This window comes from Balaenoptera acutorostrata, chromosome 3 (genome assembly GCF_949987535.1).
Source record: "Balaenoptera acutorostrata chromosome 3, mBalAcu1.1, whole genome shotgun sequence".
Lineage (NCBI taxonomy): Eukaryota > Metazoa > Chordata > Mammalia > Artiodactyla > Balaenopteridae > Balaenoptera > Balaenoptera acutorostrata.
Window position 1 is genome coordinate 168,188,830 of NC_080066.1, and position 24,402 is coordinate 168,213,231.

Genomic DNA, 24,402 nt, shown 5'->3' on the forward strand with positions numbered 1-24,402 from the left:
TATACACAATAGAATACTATTCAGCCATAAAAAATAATGAAATAATGCCATTTGCAGTAACATGGATGAACCTAGAGATTATCATACTAGATGAAGTAAGCCAGACAGAGAAAGATAAATATCATATAATATCGCTTACATGTGGAATCTGAAAAAAAAAGGATACAAGTGAACTTATTTCAAAAACAGAAAGAGACTCACAGACATAGAAAACAAACTTATGGTTACCAAAGGGGAAAAGGGGGTGAGGAGAGGGATAAATTAAGAGGTTGGGATTAACGCATATACACTACTATATATAAAACAGATAAACAAGGACTTACTGTCTAGCACATGGAACTATACCCAGTGTTTTGTAATAACCTATAAGGAAAGAGAATCTGAAGAATATATATATGTATAACTGAATCGCTGTGCTGTACACCTGAAACTAACATGATATTGTAAATCAACTATACTTCAATGAAAAATAAAAAATAATCTGTGAAAAAAAAACTTACGGGATGCAGCAATAACAGTACTAAGAGGGTAGTTTATAGCTATAAACACATATTAAAAAGAAAAATCTCAAATTAACAACCTAATTTTATGACTTAAGGAACTAGAAAAAGAAGACCCACCAAACCAAAGCTAGCAGATGGAAGGAAATAATAAAGACTAGAGAAGAGATAAATGTAATCAAGAATAGAAAAATAGGAAAAAAAGCAATGAAATTGAGCTGCTTTATTGACGGGTCTTAGCTAGATTAACTAAGAAAAAGAAGACAACTAAAATTGAAAGAGGGGACATTACAATTGATGCCACAGAAATAAGGAGGATATGAGAATATTATGAACAGTTGTATGCTAACAAGCTGGATAACCTAGAAGAAATGGGTAAATTCCTAGAAACATACAACCTCCTAATTCTTAAATTGTGAAGGCATAGGAAATCTGAACAGACCAATAACTAGTTAGGAGATTGAATCAGTAATCAAACCTCCCAACAAAGAAAAGCCCAAGACGGGATGGCTTCATTGGTGAGTTGTTCCAAATATTATATTTAAAGAAGAATTAACACCAATCCTCCTCAAACTCATACCAAAAAAAATGAAGAGGAAGGAACACTTCCAAGGTCATTCTATGATGCCACCATTATCCTGATACCAAAGCCAGACAAGGATACTACAAGAAAGGAAAACTAGAGACCAAATCCCTAGAAAACACTGATGCAAAAATTCTCAACCAAATACTAGGAAACTGAATTCAACAGCACATTAAAAGGATTATACATACCGTGACCATGTGGGATTTGTTCCTAGAACACAGAGATGGTTCAACATATGAAACTGATCAATGTAATAATACACCACATTAACAGAATGAAAGAAAAAAAAATCACATCATCATCTCAATTGATACAAAAGAGCATTTGACAAAATTCAGCATACGTTCAAGATAAAAACACTTAACAGGCTAGAAATAGAAGAAAACTACCTAAACATAATGAAAACCATATATGAGAAACCCACAGTGAGCATTATGCTTGATGGTGAAAGACTTAAAGCTTTTCCTCTAGGATCAGAAACAAGGCAAGGAAGCCCACTCTCACCACTTCTATTCAGTATAGTACTGGAAGTTCTAACCAGAGCTATTAGACAAGAAAAAGAAATTTAAAAGTATCTGCATATAAAAGGAAGAAGTAAAATTATCTCTATGCACAGATGATATGATCTTGTATGTAGAAAACTCTGAAGATTCTACAAAACAAACAAAACAGAAACAAAAAAACCTGATTAGAACTAATAAAGGAATTCAGCACAGAAGTCTCATTTTAATATGGATAAACACTCTCCTCCATATCCAAATACATCCAGTATGTATCGAATCAGTTGATAGGAGGAGGCCCAGTTGGGAGATGATGGAATAACTTTGTTCTTTGGTACATTCACAATGCATACTGTTTAAAACTGAAGACTACCACGTACACTTTTGCACAAACTCTAGGAAGGAAATAGACGGTTGACCAAGTAGGTAAGGAGTCTGTCTGTACATCTGTGTGTGTGTGTGTGTGTGTGATGGATGTGGGAGCATGGTCATGGTTCATGACTTTTCTTATGTAGGAAGATTAGGTAACTGATGACTGTTACATGGCAGCTCTTTAGTGAGGTATTATCTTTTTATTCCCTTAGGTATGGCTTTCAATTGATGGCGGCAACACCTTTGAATTTATAGCTGACTTTGATGATGATATCATAAAGAATACTTATCATAGTTTTTATACTTCAGATATTACTTTTGTTTCCCGAAGTGGAAAGGTTTACTTGACAAAGGCAGGTGAGGAATTCACTTTTATTGGTATAAGCACTACCTGTGAGCCAGGGATTAGAAGATTTATTTTAAAATCTGCCATATTAATGAACTAATCCTAAGGTCACAGACCTATTAGGGGTGATGGATTTAAAAAAATTTTTTACTGTAATAAAAATAAACATAACAAAATTTACCATCTTAACCATTTTTAAGTGTATAGTTCAGTGGTATTAAATACATGCAAATATTCTGCAAGCATCTCCAACATCCGTCTCCATAACTCTTTTCATCTTGAAACTCTATACCCTTTAAAAAATAAATCCCCACTCCTCTCTTCCCCACAGCCTCTCACAGCTACCATTCTACTTTCTGTCTCTATGATTTTGACTACTTTGGTACCTCATATAAGTGGAATCATACAGTGTTTGTCCTTTTGTGACTAGATTATTTCACTTAGCATAACGTCCTCAAGGGTCATCCATGTAATAGCATATGTCAGAGTTTTCTTCATCATTAAGGCTGAATAATATTCAGTTGTATGGTATATATGACATTTTGCTTGTCCATTCATACATCAGTGGACAATTGGGTTGCTTCCATGTTTTAGCTATTGTGAATAGTGTTGCTATGAACATGGCTATACAGATATATCTTTGAGACCTGCTTTTATTTCTTTTGGGTATATACTCAGAAGTGGGATCGCTGGATCATATGATAATTCTATTTTTAATTTTTTGAGGAACTGCAATACTGTTTTACACAGCACTGTACCATTTTACATTCTGACCCCCAGTGCAAAAGAGTTCCAGTTTCTCCACATCATTGCCAACCCTTGTTATTTTCTGGTCTTTTGATAGTAATCATCCTAATGGATGTGAAGTGGTTTTTCATTATAGTTTTGATTGCATTTCCCTAATTATTAGTGATGTTGAGCATCTTTTTATGTCCTTATTGGCCATTTTTATATCTTCTTTGGAGAAATGTCTTTTCAAGTCCTTTACCTGTTTGTTAATCAGATTGCTTGTTTTTATTGTTGAGTTTTAGGAGTTTTCTATTTATTCTGCATGTTAATCCCTTGTCAGATATATGATTTGCAAATATTTTCTCCCATTCTGTGGATTACCCTTAACTAATTCGGTTATTTCTTAAGTAGTTTTTTGATGCTATTGTAAATGGAATTGTTTTCCTAATTTTGTCTTCTAATTATTCATGTGTACAGAAATGCAACTGATTTTTGAGTGATGATTTTATATCCTGCTACGTTGCTGAATTCCATTATTAGTTCTAATAGGTCTTTTTTTTTTTTTTTTTTGGTAGAAGCTTTAGGGATTTCTACATATAAGATCACATCATCTGTGAACAGAGATGATTTTACTACTTCCTTTTCAATTCTGATGCTTTTAACTTCTTTCTCTTGCTTAATGGCTCTGGCTAGAACTTCCAGTACTATATTGAATAGAAGTGGTGAGAGTGGGCTTCCTTGCCTTGTTCCTGATCTTAGAGGAAAAGCTTTAAGTCTTTCACCCTTGAGTATAATGTTCACTGTGGGTTTCTCATATATGGCTTTCATTATGTTTAGGTAGTTTTCTTCTTTTTTTATAATTTTTATTGGAGTATAGTTGCTTTACAATATTGTGTTAGTTTACACTGTACAGCAAAGTGAATCAGCTATACATATACATATACCCCCTTTTTTTTTTGGATTTCCTTCTCATTTAGGTCACCATAGAGCACTGAGTAGAGTTCCCTGTGCTATACAGTAGGTTCTCATTAGTTATCTATTTTATACATAGTATCAATAGTTTATATATCTCAATCCCAATCTCCCAATTTATCCCACTCACCCCCCCACAGTCTTTTTCTATTTCTAGTCTGTTGAGTGTTTTATCATGAACGTATGTTGAATTTTGTCAAATGCTCTTTTGTATCAGTTAAGATGATGTTGTGGGTTCTTTTCTTTCATTCTGTTAATGTGGTATATTACATTGATCAGTTTTCATATGTTGTTTGCATTCAATGTTCCTTGCATTCCAGGAATAAACCCTACTTAGTCATGGTGAATAATCCTTTTAATGTGCTGCTGAATTCTGTGTGCTAGTATTTTGTTGAGGATTTTTGCATCATTACTCATCAAGAATATTGGTCTACAGTTTTCTTTTTTCTTTTTTGATAGTGTTTTTGTTTGGCTTTGGTATCAGGATAATACTGGCCTCATGAAATGAGTTGGGAAATGTTCCCTCCTTTTCAATTTTTTGGAAAAGTTTGAGAAGGATCAGTATTAGCTCTTCTTTAAATGTTTTGTTGAATTCACCAGTGAAGCCATCAGGTCCAGGGAGAGATTTTTTATTACTAATTCAATCTCCTTACTAGTTTTAGGTCTATTCAGATTTTCTATTTCTTCATGATTTACTTAGTCTTGTAGTTTTATTTTCCTAGGAATTTTTCCATTTTATTTAGCTTATCCAATTTGCCGGTGTACAGTTGTTTATAATACTCTCTTATAATCCTTTCTACTTCTGTAGAAGTAGCAGTACTGTTCTCACTTTCACTTCTGATTTTAGTAATTTGAGTCATCTTTCTTTTTGTCTCAGTTCATCTAGGTAAAGGTTTATTGACCTTTTCAAAGAATCAACTTCTGATTTTATTGATTTTCTTTCATGTTTTTCGACTCTCTATTCCATTTATCTCTGCTCTAATCTTTATTATTTCCTTTTTTCCTTGCTAGCTTTTGGTTTACTTTGTTCTTCTTTTTCTAGTTCCTTAAGTTTTAAAGTTAAATTGTTGATTTGAGAAATTTCTTGGTTTTTGTTTTAACAATTTTAATTGAGGTATAATTGACATATAACGTTATATTAGTTTTAGGTATACAACATAATGATTTTATATTTGTAGACATTGCAAAATGATTACCACAATAAGTCTAGTTAACATCCATCACCATACATAGTTACGAATTTTTTTTTCTTGTCATGAGAACTTTAAGATCAACTCTCTGAGCAACTTTCACATATGTAATACAGTATTATTAACTATAGTAACCATGCTGTACATTACAGGTATATGTAATTTTATTGTGCTTAGCTTTATTGCACTTTGCAGATATTGTTTTTTTTTTTTAACAAATTGAAAGTTTGTAGCAACCATCCATTTTCAGATGATGGTTAGCATTTTTCAGTGATAAAGTATTTTTAAATTAAGCTATATACATTGTTTTAAAGGCATAATACTATTCCACCCTTAATAGACTACAGTCTAGTGTAAACGTAACTTTTTTAAAAATAAATTTATTTATTATTTATTTATTTTTGGCTGTGTTGGGTCTTCGTTGCTGGGCATGGGCTTTTTCTCTAGTTGCGGTGAGCAGGGGCTACTCTCCGTTGTGGTGCACGGGCTTCTCATTGCGGTGGCTTCTCTTGTTGCGGAGCACAGGCTCTAGGCACGCGTGCTTCAGTAGTTGTGGCTCGCGGGCTCTAGAGCACAGGCTCAGTAGTTGTGGTGCACGGACTTAGTTGCTCCGCGGCATGTGGGATCTTCCCGGACCAGGGCTCGAACCCATGTCCCCTGCCTTGGCAGGCGGATTCTTAACCACTGCACCACGAAGGAAGCCCTAACCGTAACTTTTATATACACTGGGAAACCAAAAAATTCATGTGACTTGCTTTATTGCAATATTTGCTTTATTGTGTTGGCCTAGAAACAAACTTGCAGTATCTCCTAGGTATTCCTGTACATCTCCATGGCTTATTTATTTTATAGTTGGAAGTTCATGCTTTTTGGCTCCCTTCACTCATTTCTTCCTTATTTTTAATGTAAATATTTAGAGTAATAAATCTCCCCCTTAGCACCGCTTTCACTTCATCCCATAAGTTTCAGTATGTTGTATTTTCATTTTCATTTGTCTGTAGGTATTTTACAATTTCCCTTGTGATTTCTTCTTTGGTAGGTTGCTAGTTTAAATGAGTGTTGTTTAGTTTCCAGAATTTTGTGAATTTTCCAGTTTTCTTTGTTATTAATTTTTAACTTCATCTCCTTGTGATCAGAGGAGATACTTTGTGTGATATTTATCTTTTTAAGTCTATTGAAACTTAATTTGTGGCATAACATATGGTCTGTCCTGGAAATTGTTCCATATGCCCTTGAGAAGTGTATGTACTGTTGTTGGGTGGAATGTTCTGTGTATGTCTATTATATCCAGTTGGTTTACTGCACTGTTTAAGTACTTGATGTCCTTACCTGTCTTCTGTCCGGTGTTCTGTCCATAATTGTGAGTGGGGTATTGAAGTCTCCAACTACTGTTGTTTCAGCTGTTGATGTCACAAAATTACATCATTATACATTGTGTGCCTCCAAACATAAATTAGTAATTCTTTTAAATGCATCAGTCTCCTAAATTATGTAGAAAACGAGATTTGGAGTTACAAACCCAAGTTAACAGTAAGTAATACTAGCTTTCATATTAATCATTTTTTTCTTTAAATGTATTAGTCTCTTAAATCATATAGAAAACACAAATACAGTTACAAACCATTATTCACTTTGCTTCAGTGGTTTTTCTTTCTGTTCCTCAGACTCGCTAATTTTCATTGTCCTGTTTTCAAATTAACTGATTCTTTCTTCTACCTTTCAATCCCTCTAGCAAATTTTTAATTTCAATTATTGTGCTTTTTCATCTGTAGGATTTCTCTTTGGTTCTTTTAGTTTTTCTATCTCTTTGTTGATATTTCCATTTTGTTCATATATTATTTTCTTGACTTTTTCCACATCTTCCTTTAGTTTTTTGAACATCTTTAAGATGGAACATTTCTGTTGATTTAAGTTTTTCCTTTGAATGGGCTATATTTTCTGTTTCTTTGTATGCCTTGTGATTTTTTGTTGAATACTGGACATTTGAATCTAATAATATAGTAGATATGGAAATCAGATTCTCCCCCTTCCCCAGGGTTTGCTTTTTTGTTGTTAATGTTTTTGTTTTTTTATTGTTGTGGGCTGTCTCTGTGCCAAGGATTAGCCTGAGATGTAAACTCGAGATCTTCTTAGGTCTTTCCTGAGGCTGTACCTTTCCCCAAGTGTATGTGGTCAGTTTCTAAATTTTCCTTGTGTATGCAGTTGCTTTTGAATGTCCTAGTCTTTCTCCCCAGCTTTACTGAAATATAATTGACATAATATTGTGTAAGTTTAAGATGTACAGTATAATGATTTGATATATGTATATATTGCAAAACGATTATCACAATAAGGTTAGTTAACACATCAGTCATCTTACATAGTTATAATTTTTTTGTGTGATGAGAACTTTTTAGACTTACCCTCCTAGCAACTTTCAAATATATGTATAGTATTGTTAACTATGTCACTGTACTGTATGTTGTATCCTCAGAACTTATTCATCTTATAATTGGAAATTTGTCCCCTTCAACCACCTTTACCAATTACCCCCTCCCCATTCCCCTGCCACCACACCCCGGCAACCACCATTCTGCTCTCAATTTCTATTAGTTTGACTTTTTTATAGATTCTACATATAAGTGAGGTCATACAGTATTTGTCTTTCTCTGACTTATTTCACTTAGCATAATGCCCTCTGTTTCATCCATTGTTGCAAATGGCAGGGTTTCCTTCTTTTTAATGGCCAAATAATATTCTATTGTGTATATATACCACATTTTCTTTATCCATTCATCTGTTGGTGAACACTTAGGTTGTTTTTCTGTCTTGATTATTCTGAATAATGCTGCAATGAAAATGGGGATGCAGATATCTCTTTGAGATAGTGATTTCATTTCCTTTGGATATATACCCAAAAGTTGAATCACTGGATCATATGGTAGTTTTATTTTTAATTTTTGTGGAGTCTTCACACTGTTTTCCACAGTGGCTGCACCAATTTACATTCCCACCAACAGTGTTCTCTTTTCTCCACATCTTCACCAACACTTGTTACCTCTTGTCTTTTTGATAACACCTCAAATGTCCTAGTCTTTAATGTCTCGTTCCCAAAAGGGAAAAAAGAGACAAATGAAGGGGTAGATAAGGGGGAAGGGCCCAGACCTTTAAATTCCCTGGAAGTCATTTCAGCCAGTGGGGAGTGGACTTGCAACACTGAAAGAGGTGCAGCAAGAATGGCCACCCTCCTTTTTGTCTGCACCTCTGTGATAAGAAGCTGCAATCAGCAAACAGAGCACAGATCCCCAGTATTTGGAGGACAAGGTCCTTTTTGCCCACACTGGCTCCTGCAAGCTGTGTGCAACTGCCCCAGGAACACATGCATAACTGCCTGCCCTGAGGCTGGGGGGGCGGGGTGGGTAGCTTCTACTGTGCTAAGGGCTGAAATTAACCGCAATTTACTACCCAAGTCTTCCTCCGGAAGTTGCAAGCCTTCAATAGACTCCAGAGTTCCCAAACAATTACATCAGATAGATTCTTCCAGTGCAATTGTTGTCCAAGTGGGGAGAGAGATTCCTAGTGCATCCCACTCTACCATCTTCCCAGAATCCTCTGGCAGGGGGTGGGGTGGTGATGATGGATTTTTAGGATCCACAAAAATAGGATCCTATGAACAACCCTAAAGCAGGGGGACTCTGAAACATCATGCTTTATTCTCATTTACAATTTCAGTGATTTTTTTTTTTACTCTCCCCAAAGACAAATAATAATAGCTCCCACTCAGTGAGCTACTATAGTTGTACTCAGCATGTTACAAATATCATCTCATTTAATATTCACAACAACCAAGTTGAAATAGGTAATGTTAAATTACTTTTACAGTTTAAATTGATATGATTAAACTCACACAGCTTGGGCTTCCCTGGTGGTGCAGTGGTTAAGAATCTGCTTGCCAATGCAGGGGACATGGGTTCGAGCCCTGGTCCGGGAAGATCCCACATGTCACGGAGCAACTAAGCTTATGTGCCACAACTACTGAGCCTGTGCTCTACAGCCCACGAGCCACAACTACTGAAGCCCATGTGCCTAGAGCCCGTGCTCTGCAACGGGAAACCACCGCAGTGAGAAGCCCGCGCACTGCAATGAAGAGTAGCCCCCGCTCACCGCAACTAGAGAAAGCCCATGCACAGCAATGAAGACCCAATGCAGCCATAAATAAATAAATAAATAAATTTATAAAAATTAAAAAAAATAAAGTCACACAGCTTGTAAGAGGTGGAGTTGGGTAAATGATATATGGCTCTCCATTTACTTGGTTTGGTAATTTTGTGATGTCATTGATCAAGCCTACATAGCTCCTCTCAGTTTGCACAGTTGAAAGGAAAAATTCATACTGATTGACCTTATTGACAGATGCCTCCCCCCTTCCAACACAGTTAAATTTTGTCAACCTGTCTTGGAGCCTAGAATGATAAAGGGACATGGCTTTCAATTTATTTCTTTATCTCTGTGATCTGCCTTTTCATGTTGTCATTCAGTTATTGAGGCTTTGAGATCTTGTCTGTTGAATCTATTAATTCATTAAAGTCTTTTGATGCAAAATACAGAGGAAATTTTACCTTATCTTGGGATATGTTTTGTATGACTGGATTCTTTATATCTCTTAAATGCTATCAGTGCCTTCCTATTCTGCCTTTTCCTGTCCCCTTCCCTCCCCTATTCTACTTTCTTCTTTACCCCTTTCCTCCTTCACATCTTCTCCTCCTTCTATTCCTCCTCCTCCTCTTTTTCTCTGGTTCATCACTAAAGTGTGCAGCACTGGTAGATCTTCAATTTGCTCTGATGCAATGTGGGTAAATTATTCTTGAGACTGTTTGCTTCACCTCATCTAGGTAGCACTTGATTCATTCTCTCAACTCAGTAAAGGACCTTGGAAGGTGGTGAACCTGACTTCACTTAAGAGGGCTGGTTTTTCCCTTTACTTCTCCTTTGGAAACCATCTCATCCACTGTCAACCTCTGTCTCCTTAGGAGGATATTACTGAGAGTCCTCAGGATTTTGTTGATTTACCTTCCTTCTCTCTATATTGCTTTAAGGGGTTAGACATAGAGTAGTGTGACCTGTTACATCAGAATTTTCTCTTCCTTTCCTTAGCTCATACTTTTCTACATTTTGGCATAATATGGTTCTTTTTTTTTTTTTCTTGATTCCTGCTGGTGGTTTTGTTTACTCCAAATTATTTATTTGTTAAAATATACACAACACAGACTTTAACATTTTAATTTCTTTTAAGGGTATGGCTCAGTAGCATTAGGTATATTCACATTGTTGTGCAGCCATCATCACCATCCATCTCCCTCCAGAATGTTTCCATCTTTCTAAACTTAAACTCCATAGCCATTAAACAATAACTCGCCATTCTCTCTTCCCTCCAGCCCCAGGCAACTACTTTCTGTCTCTCTGAATCTGACCACTCTAGATACCCCATATAAGTAGAATCATACAGTATTTGTCCTTTTGTGACTGACTTATTGATTTAATATAATGTCTTCAAGTTTCATCCATGTTGTAGCGTATATCAGTACTTCATTCCTTTTTATGGATGAATAATATTTTATTGTATGGATTTGGCACATTTTGTTTATCCATTCATCAGGATATTTGGGTTGATGGACATTTGATGTTTTTTACACTTTTTTGGCTATTATGAATAATACTATTATGAACATCTGTGTACAAGTTTTGTGTAGACATATGCTTTCAGTTCTTTTGGGTATATACTTAGGATTCTCATTGCTAGGTCATATGGTAACTCTATGTTTAACATTTTGAAGAACTGTCAAACTATGGCTGTACCATTTTATATTCCCACCAGCAATGTATGAGGATTATTTCTCTACATCCTCACCAACACTTATTATTATCTGTCTTTTTAAAATTTTAGTTACTGTAGTGGATGGGAAATTGTATCTCGTGGTTTTGATTTGCATTTCTCTAATGACTAATGATATTAAAAATCTGTCCATGTGTTTATTGGCCACTAATATATCTTCTTTGGAGAAATACTTATTCAAATCCTTTGCCCATTTAAAATTGAGTTAATTGTTTTTTTATTGATGAGTTATAAAAGTACTTTATATATTCTGAATGTAAGTCCCTTAAGAGATATATGATTTGCATGTATTTTCTCTCATTCTATGGGTTTTTTACGTTCCTGATGGTGTTTTTTGTGGCACAAACGTTTTAAATTTTCATCAAGTCCAATCTCTTTTTCCTTTTGTTGTTTGTGATTTTGCTGTCTTATCTAAGAAACCATTGCCTAATTTATGAACATGAAGCTTTACTCTTAATGTCTTCTTCAGAGAGGTTTATATTTTTCATACATTTTAGGGTTCATTTTTTCAGGTGTTCATGAGATAATAAAACTACCAATTGTAAAAACAAACAATGCCGAAATTCAATAACTTAATAGACAAGGAAGATCTACCTTCAATACTAGTCTCCTACTAGCCATCCATTTTACATTTGGTAGTGTATATATGTCAATGCTATTTTCTCACTTCATCCCAGCTTCCCCTTCCCCTAGTAGGAAGCTACTGCATAGCACAGGGAGATCAGCTCGATGCTTTGTGATGACCTAGAGGGGTGGGGTGGGGAGGGTGGGAGGAAGGCTCACAAGGGAGGGGATATGGGGATGTATGTATACATATAGCTGATTCACTTTGTTGTACAGCAGAAACTAACACAACATTGTAAAGCAATTATATTCCAATAAAGGTTTAAAAAAAAAAAAAAAAGAAATACAGTCTCCCCAAAGGTAGATCTCCCAATGTTCAAGTACACTTTTATAGATCATTGGGTCAGTTTGGAGATTGGGGTAAACTTGGAGATACCTGATTAGGTATAACCAGAGTAGGAAATGTACTAATTGTCTCCAAGACAAGAATGAGTCTGGGGGTTTTTGTTTGTTTCTTTGTTTTTAACATTGCCAGCATTCTTGACTGTCCAAGCTTAAAACCAGGTTCTTCTAATCTTGTAAGTCTATGATATGATTCTAAACAACAAGCTTTCTAAAGGTTTCTGATATGACTTCATAAAGCATGGTTTCTAAGGCCTCGATCCTGTGTCCTTGATGCTCACCAGCAGGGACAGTTTTACCATCATAAAATCTCCTCAATGGCCCTTCCTTATTCAAGGATAAGGAGAGAGCAGAAAATTCTGATTCTATTCCCTCAGATCTTCCCCACAATGTTTATTTATTCTCGTTTCTGTCAATAAAATTTTGTTCAATTTATGTTGGTATCAAGGTTAATCTTGTGGTTAATTTGTCTGAATCATTTGTTGAGACAGCAGGTGTGCAGTAGTAGCATTTAGAATTCTGACAATCAGGCATCCTGTGACTGTGAAATAAACAAAAATAACTATCGGTATCATTGGGAGGGGCTGGAAAGTAGAGCAAGCTATGGAACATTCTCAGTACTCTGGAAGGGTCCCACATGCCCTTTCTTGTCAGTATACCTCTAAGGGTAGCCATTATCCTGACTTCTAATACCATAGATTAGTTTTGTCTGGTTGCGAACTTCATATAAATAGAATTATGTGGTATATATTTTATGTCTGACTTTTTCCAGTCAATATTATGACTTTGAGATTCCTCCATATTGTCACAAGTATTAGTAATTTGCTCTTTTTCACTGCTGCGTGGTCCTCCATGGTCTGAATATACAGCAATTTATTTATCCATTCCACTGCTGGTAGGTATTTGAGTTGCTTCCATTTGGAGCCTATTATGAATAAAGCAGTTATGAACATTCTTGTATAAGTCTTTTGCTAGACAGAGCTTTCATTTCTGTTGGGTATAAATGTCGGAATGGAATTACTACATCATAAAGTATATGTTTGTTTAGCTTTTTGTGAGAAAAAATATTAAGTGCTGCCAACATTTTTCCAACATGATTTTATCAATTTACTGTCCCACCAGCAATATGAAGGAATTCCAGTTGCTCCCTCTTCTGGTCAACACTTAGTATTGTCTTTTTAATAGTTAGCCATTATGGTGAGCATGCAATGGTATCTCACTGAAGATTTAGTTTCCATGAATAATAATGTTGAGCACATTTTCACATGTTCACTGGCCAATCTTTTTTTTTTAATTTTATTTATTTTTTGTCTGCATTGGGTCTTCGTTGCTACGTGTGGCCTTTCTCTAGTTGTGGCGAGTGGGGGCTACTCTTCGTTGCGGTGCTCGGGCTTCTCATTGCAGTGGCTTCTCTTGTTGCGGAGCATGGGCTCTAGGCGTGGGGGCTTCAGTAGTTGCAGCACGCAAGCTTCAGTAGTTGCAGCGCTCGGGCTCTAGGGCGTGCAGTCTTCAGTAGTTGTGGCACGTGGGCTCAGTAGTTGTGGCTTGCGGGCTCTAGAGTACAGGCTCAGTAGTTGTGGCACACGGGCTTAGTTGCTCCGCAGCATGTGGGATCTTCCCAGACCAGGGATCGAACCCATGTCCCCTGCATTGGCAGGCGGATTCTTAACCACTGTGCCACCAGGGGCCAACCTTTGTATCTTTTTTGTAAATTATCTCTCCAAGTCTTTTTAATCAAGTTTTATTGGATTGCCTTTTTTCTTATTGATTTCTATGAGTTTTTAATGTATTATGGATATGAGGCCTTTTTTAGAAATATAATTTGCAAACATCTTTTCCCAATTAGTGGCTTGTAATTTTTATTCTTTTCATGGTGTCTTTGGATGAACAAAATTATTAATTTTTAAAAAAATAAATTTATTTATTTATTTTTGGCTGCATTGGGTCTCCGTGGCTACATGGGCTTTTCTCTAGTTGCATCAAGCGGGGGCTACTCTTCATTGTGGTGCGTGGGCTTCTCATTGTGGTGGCTTCTCTTGTTGTGAAGCATGGGCTCTAGGTGTGCGGGCTTCAGTAGTTGTGTCATGCGGGCTCAGTAGTTGTGGATCCCGGGCTCTAGAGTGCAGGCTCAGTAGTTGCAGCACACGGGCCAAGCTGCTCCGCAGCATGTGGAATCTTCCCAGACCAGGGCTTAAACCCGCGTCCCCTGCACCAGCAGGCAGACTCCCAACCACCACGCCACCAGGGAAGTCCAAAATTATTAATTTTTAACAGATCAATTTCTCAGCCTTTTCTTTATAGTTAGTGCTTCTTGCTTCTTATATCCTGTTTAAGAAATCTTTGTCAAAAAAAAAAAAAAAAAGAAAAGAAATCTTTGTCTATCCCAAACTTATGAAGATATTCTCCTGTTTTCTTCTAGGAGATTAATTGTTTTAGATTGCTTATATAGGTCTGTTTAAAATTTCTAATTTTGTGTGTGGTGAGGTAAGGTTCCTTTTTCCCCATACAGCTGTCAGGTTCTCTACTCTGGCCTTGAGCTGGATATTCAAGGTCATAAGTTGGTTGTTTTGTTGTTGTTACTGTTGTTTTTTTTTGGTAAGCTTTCTAATACATCCAATAAGTCATGCTAAAAACCATGATTGTTATTGTAATCAAGCACAGCCACCCCATTTGATCACCTAAAGTCTTGCCCTCCACAGACCTACTCCATCCAATATAATTTGAGTAATTGTGTTGCCCTTGCTTGGTATGGATTGCCAGTTCACAATATCTGCCAGGCATAAGAAGTCATCTTTGCATTCCTTAAATGTATAAGCAACTCAGTCCCAGAATCCCACTTTGATACTGTTTCTAGGGACATGTCTGGTAAAAAAAAAAAAAAAAATACTGTATCAGTAATAATCCTGGCAAGAACCTAATACCACTCAAGTGTTTCACCTGAAGAGCCTTTATAAGGGAATTATTTGCAGAATGGTGGACAGAGTTAAAGGAACCAATAATATTAAAATATCCAGAGACTAGCAATGGAAGAAAGCCATTACAGTCCCTTTAGTTAAAGGGGTAATGCAAATAAATAAATGATAGATAGATTGATAGATAGACAGATAGACAGACTTCTCTTTCCTTCCCTTGTTCTTATCTCCTGCTAGTGCCCTTCACTGGCCAAACCCATTCAGAAGCCAGCTGGAAAAAGAGTGGAAGTATTGAAATACATAGGGGTGAGCCTTTCAGTGCACCGAATAGGGAAGAGGAAGTCTGATAATGTATCCAGGGGAATGGGCAAATAGAGAATAAACACATATTATGAAACAGAAGTCAAAATAGACTAAGCAAGATTACTTTGAAAATAGTAAAAATATTTAATACCTCCGAAAACGAAACTAAATTGGCAATATAAATTATTACAAATTATAGATATAAACTATAGAAACATGTTCACATATAGAATGAATAGATAATTAGAAAGAATCTTGGATGACAAATATAGATGCTAAAGATTGAGAAATTGCAAGTGGTAGGGATCTTCAGTGATGAACAAAGGTAGTGGCTCTGTATTTGTCTTCCTGGCACATTGTAGCCCTCTGATATGAATGAATGGATGAATAAATACTGAAAATAGGAAGAATAAAGGAAACCAAAATTGATAAAACTAATTTTTTTAACTAAAAGCAAAACCAATAATAAAAGCAAAAACACTTCTGAATTATTTGAAATAGAAAATGGAAAGCCAGGGACTTCCCTGGTGGCGCAGTTGTTAAGAATCCACCTGCCAATGTAGGGGACACGGGTTTGAGCCCTGGCCTGGGAAGATCCCACATGCCGCTGAGCAACTAAGCCCGTGTGCCACAACTACTGAGCCTGTGATCTAGAGCCCGTGCGCCATAACTACTGAAACCCGTATGCTCTAGAGCCCGTGAGCCACAACTACTGAGCCCATGCTCTGCAACAAGAGAAGCCACCACGATGAGAAGCCCGCACACCACAACAAAGAGTAGCCTCCGCTCGCTGCAACTATAGAAAGCCCGCGCACAGCAATGAAGATCAAACACAGCCAAAAAAAAAAAAAAAAATTTTAAAAGCACATCAAAAAATCAAGCCAGCCTTGGATTTTTCTGCTGCAACAATGAATATCACATATTCTTTTAAAGAACTTTCAGAGAAAAATATTACCTAAGAACCAACTCAACTAGTTGTTCATATGCAAAACCAACAGAAGAATGTTGTAAACATATTTCATCAAATGTGAGCTTCATTGAGTGTAAGATACACTTTGTTCTATTAACACAAAGAAAGGAAAAACTCTTGCAATTAAACTTTAACACAGTGTTTTAACAGTGATCGTGGATGAATCATGGATTGTGCTGACATTTCCCCAGCGTTCTGTGTGATAAGGCAATAATTTCATGTGTATCTCCATAGTGAAACATAATGTAATTTCATCTACTTGTAGGTTTCTTTGTTCTTAGGTCTTATAAAATACTTGGTGATTGTTCTACAAGAAAATGTGGCAGTGTGGTAATTCTTTAGCTACTTTTGCTTTACTGATAAATCTATGCCCTGCTTTGTTTTTCTCTCTTGCTGAACCCATAATAATTTTGTTTCAATACCAGATTATAATGTAATATTTTAAGGCATTTTAAGCAGCATTAAAACTCAACATGTATTATACCAGTGATTCAGGAAAGTGATGACAGTATAAATAACGGAGACAAAGTATAATACGTACATGTGTAGCCAATTGACCATTATGGCGTGAGTGCCACCTAGTGGACAATGATTATAAGACAGATCAATTATAAAATATCTCCATTTCCAAGATGTTAAAATGTGAAGGAAAAAAAAAGTGTATCTTATGGTTATAGATGAAATATGGCATATTGAACCTTAACAACTGTAATGGTTAATTTTATGTGTCAACTTGACTGGGCCAAGGGGTGCCCAGATTAAACATTATTTCTGTGTGTGTCTGTGAGGGTGTATCTGAATGAGATTAACATTTGAATCCATAGACTGTCCTCAGTATGGGTGGACATCATCCAGTCTCTTGAGGGCCTAAGTAGAACAAAAAGGTGGAGGCAAGAGGAATTCACCCCTTTTGCTTCTTGCCCGCCAGCTTGAGCTCGGACATCATCGGTCTTCTCCGGCCCTCCCACCCCATAAGCCCAGTTCTCAGGCCTTTGGGCTTCACCTGGGAGTTACACCATCAGCTCCCCTGGTGCTTGGGCCTTTGGTTCTCTACCTTACAGACAGCAGATCATAGAACTTCTCAGCCTCCGTAATTGCATGAGCTAATTCCTCGTTATAAATCTCACAATAAATAAATATATATATTGGCTTGTCCAGGGTGATTGTGGTGAGAAGTGGCTGGGTTCTATATGTATTTTGAGGCTAAAGTCAGTAGGATTTGCTGATGGATTAGATACAGGGTGTGAGAGGAAGAGAGGAATTAAGAACGGCTGTATGGTTTTTGGACTGAGGAGCAGGAATAACACAGTTGTCCTTACTGGGAATGAGGAAGGCTGAGGATAGAGGAGGTTTATGAGAGGATTGGGAGTTCAGTTTGGGATGAGTTCCGTGTGAGATGCTTGGCTGACATGCATATGGAGATGTCATTAGGCAGTTAGATAAGTCTGGAGTTCAGGGAAGAGAATGAGATGGGAGGTTTAAATTTGGGAATCATCCACATAAAAATGGATTTAAAATCCTGAAAGCAGAAATAGAGACACAGAGATAGAAAACAAATGTATGGATACCAAGGGGGGAAGGGGAGGTGGGATGAATTGGGAAATTGGGATTGACATATATATACTACTACATATAGAATAGATAACTAATGAGAACCTCCTGTATAGCACAGGGAACTCTACTCAGTGCTCTGTGGCGACCTAGATGGGAAGGAAATCCAGAAAAGAGGGGATGTATGTATATGTATAGCTGATTCACTTTGCTGTACAGCAGAAACTAATACAACGTTGTAAAGCAACTATACTCCAATAAAAATTAATTTAAAAAAATAAAATAAAATCCTGGAACTGGATGAGATCTCCAGCGATAATGGTAGAAGATATCTAAGAACTGAGTCCTGGGGCACTCCAGTGCTTAGGGGTCAGGACAGGAGAAACTAGGGAGGATTAGGGAGCTTGGTGGGGAGCGGGATGTGGAAATCAACCTTTCTCATCCTGAGACCTCAGCGTTCACTCTGTCTCCATCCTCCATCCAGGGGAGGGGACACTTTCTTTGTCTGGATCAGTGTTTGGTTCAGTGAATGTTGCTGCATCACCAGATGACTGCCAGTTCCTCTCAACGTGTTGCCCTAAGACACGAGAGAAATGCAAAACACCAAGTTTGGTTCAACATATTAATCCTAGTATAGCTAATGACCCAGTGGTCTCTACTGATAATTCCCTCTTGCCTCCCCAAGGGTTATTTTCTCACTGCCTTCTACCTACTCAGGAGTCTGATTTCAGTGTTAGGAAGAGAACCCACTGCCAGAGGAGCTAACCTCTTTTCCTCTATACCTCTAAGACACCCCCTCACTCTGTCCTTCACCTACTTCAGTGAACAGGTTTTGTAATGAAATGGAGCTTGAAAAAGACTTTCCAGGGACTTACCGAAGACTAAGATGAATTTTGCTAATTCTGGAGTCTCAGAGCCCTTCTCCCACCTCTTAGTTTAAATAGAGTTTTCATAGGGTATAGTTTTTAAAGTTCTCTAGTTGTATCGTACCAATATCAAGAGATGTCTGTTTCTTTCCTAACAGGGTTAGGAAGATATAGTAAAATTGGATCTATTTCTGATAAAATTTTCACATTATACTATGACCACATGGGATTCATACATAAACTGACTCCGGATCATTTTGAAGCTGGTGGGTCACTTGCTGCCTTTGGAAATTCTAAAGGTATTTTTGGACAGGTCAGTGATATAATGCATTGAAACAGTTTGTCTTGTTTTAAGTGGAAATGGGAAAGTGTTTTCCTTACAAACTCTTATTAATGCTCTTTGCTCTATTTAACTAAAGGAAAAACCTCCATATATCAGGGAACATCTCCAAAATCTTTCAAGTCACATACAGAGCTATATAGATTTACATCCACCTAGAATATTTTCATATAAATGTCTTCACAGCAAGCCACCAGATATTCTAAGCTAGATCCAACCCAGGTCCCTGGTGGGTTTGACTCTCTGCCTCTCAAGGTTGACCTTGAAGAAACATGAGTTCTGTTTTTTCCCAATGTTTGACCTTTCTTCTTTCATATTAACCCTGCCCCCCCTTGTTTCTTCCTTTTCTAATGCTAACAGAGAAAGGCGTTATGTGTGTCACAAAAGATACTTCATGCAGATTTTTCTAATAATTTTAATGTATAATGTGCCACTTATGAAGGTATATATGCCTAAGAACTCATCACGGGGCACATAATCATGAATTAATAATAATTAATAATGAATTTTCATCAGTGTATCAGCAAAGAATCAAACAGATTTTTTGACTGGGACTTAATAAAACCTGCCCTTTGGCTTAAAGGAAACAGAATAAAGGAGGACTCAAGGATGACTCTAGTTTTAACTGCGGTTCAGAACATGGTGTTTTAACTTCCCTGTCTGTACGAAATATTTGTAGAGAGTAAAGTGGAACTTTCTAGTGACAGTAAGATGCCATCACGTGACTCCTTGTATTTATTTGCCCTTCTGTTGTGTGGCTCTGCATAGAAATAAATCAAACCACGCGAGCGGGAAGGTAGCACTAACCATAAAAGCAGTTACCCCAATTTTCACTAACTTCACAATTTGTAGGAAATGTCTTAGTTCTCTTATGTGAAAGTTTAAATTATTAAAATCAAAAGCCAGTGGGGGTTTTTATACTCAGGGCGAGTGAGTTCAAAGAACTTACACTCAATATTACGACCTCCCTCTCCCAAAACAAACTATACATGTATTGTCTCTGGATACAAATGATCCCTAGACCTTATTTGGCTCTGACTAGGTGCCAGGCACTGTCATGAGCACTTAATCTTTATAACAATTATTTACCCTCATTTTACCCATAAGGAAAGTGAAGTGCAGGGAGGCTAAATAATTCACCCCAAATTACACACATCACTGGTTAGTCACTGGAATCAGACATCGAATCAGGCAGCAAGTTCCAAGGCCTATGCTTTCAGTCATTCTGCTGCCTTTCCCTGGACTTGCACATTCTTTTCATGGGATGTTCTTGCCACTCCCAGGCTAGAATGTCATGCAGAACTCTTAAAGCATTGTCAGTAATTTTCAAGACTCCTTAAGCCATCTGTTCAGTCCCACATGTATTCTCCTGGCATCTGTTTCCCACTCTCTCTTCTCCGTGGGTTCCCAACTTTTAGAAGCCAGAGGAAAAGGCATGACAGAAAATGGGTCTGGAAGGCACTACTTGATGGTGGCGTCCCAACCAGTCTGTACCATCTACCACCCCTCCTCCTGTCATAGCATCAAGGGCAACTCCAGCATCCCCTTGGGGGCTGGTCCCTACCTGTCTTCTCACCCCTGCAAGTTCCCAAATCTGGACAAGATCAGGATCAGAGAAGGGTGTGTTGGAAAGAAGACCTGCGGGTCAGAAATCTGGTCCAAAGGTGCCCGTGTTGACAGTGAGGGAAAGCCTTGTGAACCACCAGTGTTGGGGACTCAGCGGCAGCTGTGCAGAGTCACCAATGTGAGATTGGGGGGGTGCAGCTCTCAAGTGACGAGAGGTTCTTCCCTGCCCCTCGCTTATAGAAAACTCCAAATAGGAACTGAATTCTAGAATCTGCACCTCCAGACTCCTCCCCCACACACAAGGCAAGACATTCACATCTCCCACTGCAGCCTTCTTCACAGGAATCTTAAACTGAACTTTACTTCTCAGAATTTCTTCTCCTCCTCAACAGAAAAGTGTGTTTTCCCTTGCACATGCGTGGATATTCAGACAGAATGTGTTGAAATATTCCTCCTATTGAAAAGCAAAGCAGTATTGTTTTGATGTGAACTGGAAGCAAATCTTATTTTCATTTTGTCATAATGGAAATATAAGCTCGTTTAAATTCAATATTTTCTTTTTTCGTGTTCCAGGCTCCTGACATGGGCTTTGAGACTGTCCTTGCTCCACAGTATATCACCTTAAATGAAATGATCTTTTATGCATATGTGCCCGAGAATGAACCGAAGGAAAGTACATACACCAAGAAATTCAACGACATTCACCTTGGAAAACTGATACACTCCAGGTAGGTACTGATTATCTTCACATTTTACTTAGGTTGCACACCAGTATTGATATTCTAAATTTTGAGCCTATCTTTTGGGGTAATTTTCCTAGTCAAGGAGAGTAAGTCTTTTTTGGACACCTCGCAAGGCCAAATACATTTACTTATAGACTCTAAGGTGCCTTGCACAATGCCCCAGTTTGAGGAACATGGGGCCAGTTATATCAGCACCATCTGGCCAAACTAAAGAAATGTGTGTTTGTCGTCCTGAGTATCAAAAATGTCTGGGCTACGCTGGATACTGCTTATCCTCTGAGTTCACTCCCATGGCAGTTGTCTTATGTCCTAAAGACAAGCACATCTAACGTAGAGGAGGCCATTCTGCATGAAATACTGCATGGCAAGGTATGCAGAGTTCTGAGGAACGCTTACTTTGAAGATGTTGGCAAGAGCCAGGGACCCTGAAAGCTGCCTTTAAGGCCTAAAATCTTTCTTTGAAAAACAATACAAATTCTATAACCCCTCACCCCCACATCTAACAACCAGAAAAGAAACAGTTTCAGATTACCAGAAACTCACCTATCTCCAAAGTGGTGAGCCCTGTTCCACCAGGTTGAAATCTATTATACATGCATTGGGCTGTCAACTCAGATCTTGTCCCATAGCCAACAACTCCAGCTCTACGGGACAGCTCACTCAGAGGTAGAGATGGGGACAAGAATCAAACATAATATAGCAAATGCTGGCATTAGGGTTTTCTTCCACAAAGACTGTAGAAGCTTCAGCCTCTGAGAAAAGTATCTGTGATCACCTAGAACTATTTGTTTTTGATGGCTTTTGGATGTGTGATATTCCAGATCAGTTAGTGCATGTTTACATAGGTATGTCCTTGTAGAAAACATAGAGAATCACTCTTTAAAATTAACATATGATTAACATCATCTCAATGTTAATATCAATTTCTTATATCCTAATTATTTTAAAAAGCATATGATAATTCTCTAAAGGATCAGAATATTTGAAAACCAGCATAGCATGTTCTGAGATCAAATTCAATAACTGTGCTCCAGTTGCACAGAAACTAGAGAATGAGCATCTCCGAGGAAGGAAATGGGAGCAAAGAACCAGGATCAGGGAACTGGAAGCAAGTGGGACTTCAAGCAGGAAGGTCAAGGATGTGGGAGCCAGAAGTTATGAGGTCAGCTGTGGGCCAAAGGCGGATATCTAGATAGTCAGGAGGTGAAGCAGGGTGAGCCCTTCATTCTTCTCTTCCACAAATAGTTATTTAACACTTACTGCATGCAAGGCACTCTGGAAGGTGCTGTGATAGAGAGTGAGGAAGACATTCAAACCCATGTACTCTGGAACTTGTATTCTAGCACAGGACACAGACAGTTGTGTAATTACCGTTGATGTAAGTCTGCAACAGAGGAGCATGGAGCATTGAGAGAGTGAGTTCCTGGGGGTTGAGCCCTTATCTGGAGGATCTTGGAAGGTTTCCCAGAGGCAGTGACGCTTATGATGAGATCAGGAAAATGAGGATGAAGGAAGGGGATAGGGTGGGGGAAGGTTCCAGCCTGAGAGCACAGCGTGGAAAAGGCCCCCAGGCCAAAAGGAACATGATGTGTGCTTGAGAAACCCAAGAAAAACCAGAGTGACTTCAGTGTTGTGAACCAAGGAGAAAAGTCATTCGAGACCAGGTCAGGTGGGGCCTTTTGAGTCCCAGTAGGGAATGTGGGTGTTATTCTAAGGGAGGGGGAAGCATTGAAGGCTTCAAATTAGGTGAATAACCAGATCAATTATGTATAATTTGTTTACTGAATCAGCTGGATATCAACTTTTTTTTCCTCCTGTCTCTTCAGACCACCTCTGTGGACCTATTTCCTTTCTGCCTCTAGATGAAGTATCAGCAAGTCCCATAGATTTTCCCTTAGAAAGTAAATAAATATTTCCTTAGCTTAAAAAAGTCTAAGTCAGTCAATTACCACATGACTCCATTCCTGCCCAGTGTTTTAAGAAACTTCAAACCCTTATCCAATTTAAGTTTGTTTTCCAGCCCCAGTTTTAGCCGGACCCAGCCTGGGGAGCCTGGAATGTGGGGAGGTGGAGAATTTCCTCATTCTTATTATTTTTAGATTCATATCCCCCCTCCCTCATAGCTGATGGTTTCCAGCCCCTTCCGGAGTTTGGGTGAGAAAATGGAGGTGAGATAAAGGGGCAAGAGGTCTGCTGATGGGGGTGACACTTCTCCCTGGAGACAACTGCCCCCGTCACCTCTGGGCCTCTGGAAGTCTTCCACTCTTTTGGGGCCCCTGCACCCTTCCAGCTGTGCTTCTGTGTAGCTTTCCTTTTCTCTGCTGCTTCTTCCCTGCCCCAACACTCTGCCTCCTCAGAAATAAACATTATCTTGAATTTTGTGTAAACATTTTAAGAAATGTTTCTCTATAGCTTTAACATATATGTGTATCAAAATATATTGTTTAGTTTTGCCAGATGTATTACTTAGCAATGTATACCTTTTCCTGTGACTTGCCTTTTTCATACAACCTTATGCTTTTTTTTTTTTTTTTGGCTGTGTTGGGTCTTCGTTTCTGTGCGAGGGCTTCCTCTAGTTGCGGCAAGTGGGGGCCACTCCTCATCGCGGTGTGCAGGCCTCACTCTCGTGGCCTCTCTTGTTGCGGAGCACAGGCTCCAGACGTGCAGGCTCAGTAGTTGTAGCTCACGGGCCCAGTTGCTCCGCGGCACGTGGGATCTTCCCAGACCAGGGCCCGAACCCGTGTCCCCTGCATTGGCAGGCAGACTCTCAACCACTGCGCCACCGGGGAAGCCCCAACTTTATGCTTTTTAAATTACCCCATATGCTTTAAAAATGATTTGGTATTGATGTATGTGTATTCACTCATATGAATATACCACAATCTATTTAGCTATTCTCCTATTTTGTCTTGTAGTTTTTAACTTTTGCTTTGTATTTTTAAGTTTTTAATCTGTCTAGAATTGATGTTGAGTGTAGTATGAAGTGGGGATCTGATTTCTTTCTTTTATATATATATATAGGTAACCAATTGTGCAAACAAGACCTGTCTTTGCCCCTGATCTGCAGTGTCACCCCTGTGATATATCCTAGTTCCACATGTACATCAATCTGTCTCGG

General features: G+C 38.1%; 1 protein-coding gene across 1 annotated transcript in view; it reads left to right on the top strand.

The window, feature by feature from the left end:
- CATSPERB (cation channel sperm associated auxiliary subunit beta) overlaps window positions 1-24,402 on the top strand; it is a 135,234-nt gene that overhangs the window by 67,030 nt on the left and 43,802 nt on the right. The window contains exons 16-18 of the mRNA XM_007180882.2: window positions 2,171-2,315; window positions 18,794-18,948; window positions 21,115-21,269. Of these exons, the coding sequence (XP_007180944.1) occupies window positions 2,171-2,315; window positions 18,794-18,948; window positions 21,115-21,269 (455 nt within the window). The remainder of the gene's footprint in view (window positions 1-2,170; window positions 2,316-18,793; window positions 18,949-21,114; window positions 21,270-24,402) is intronic.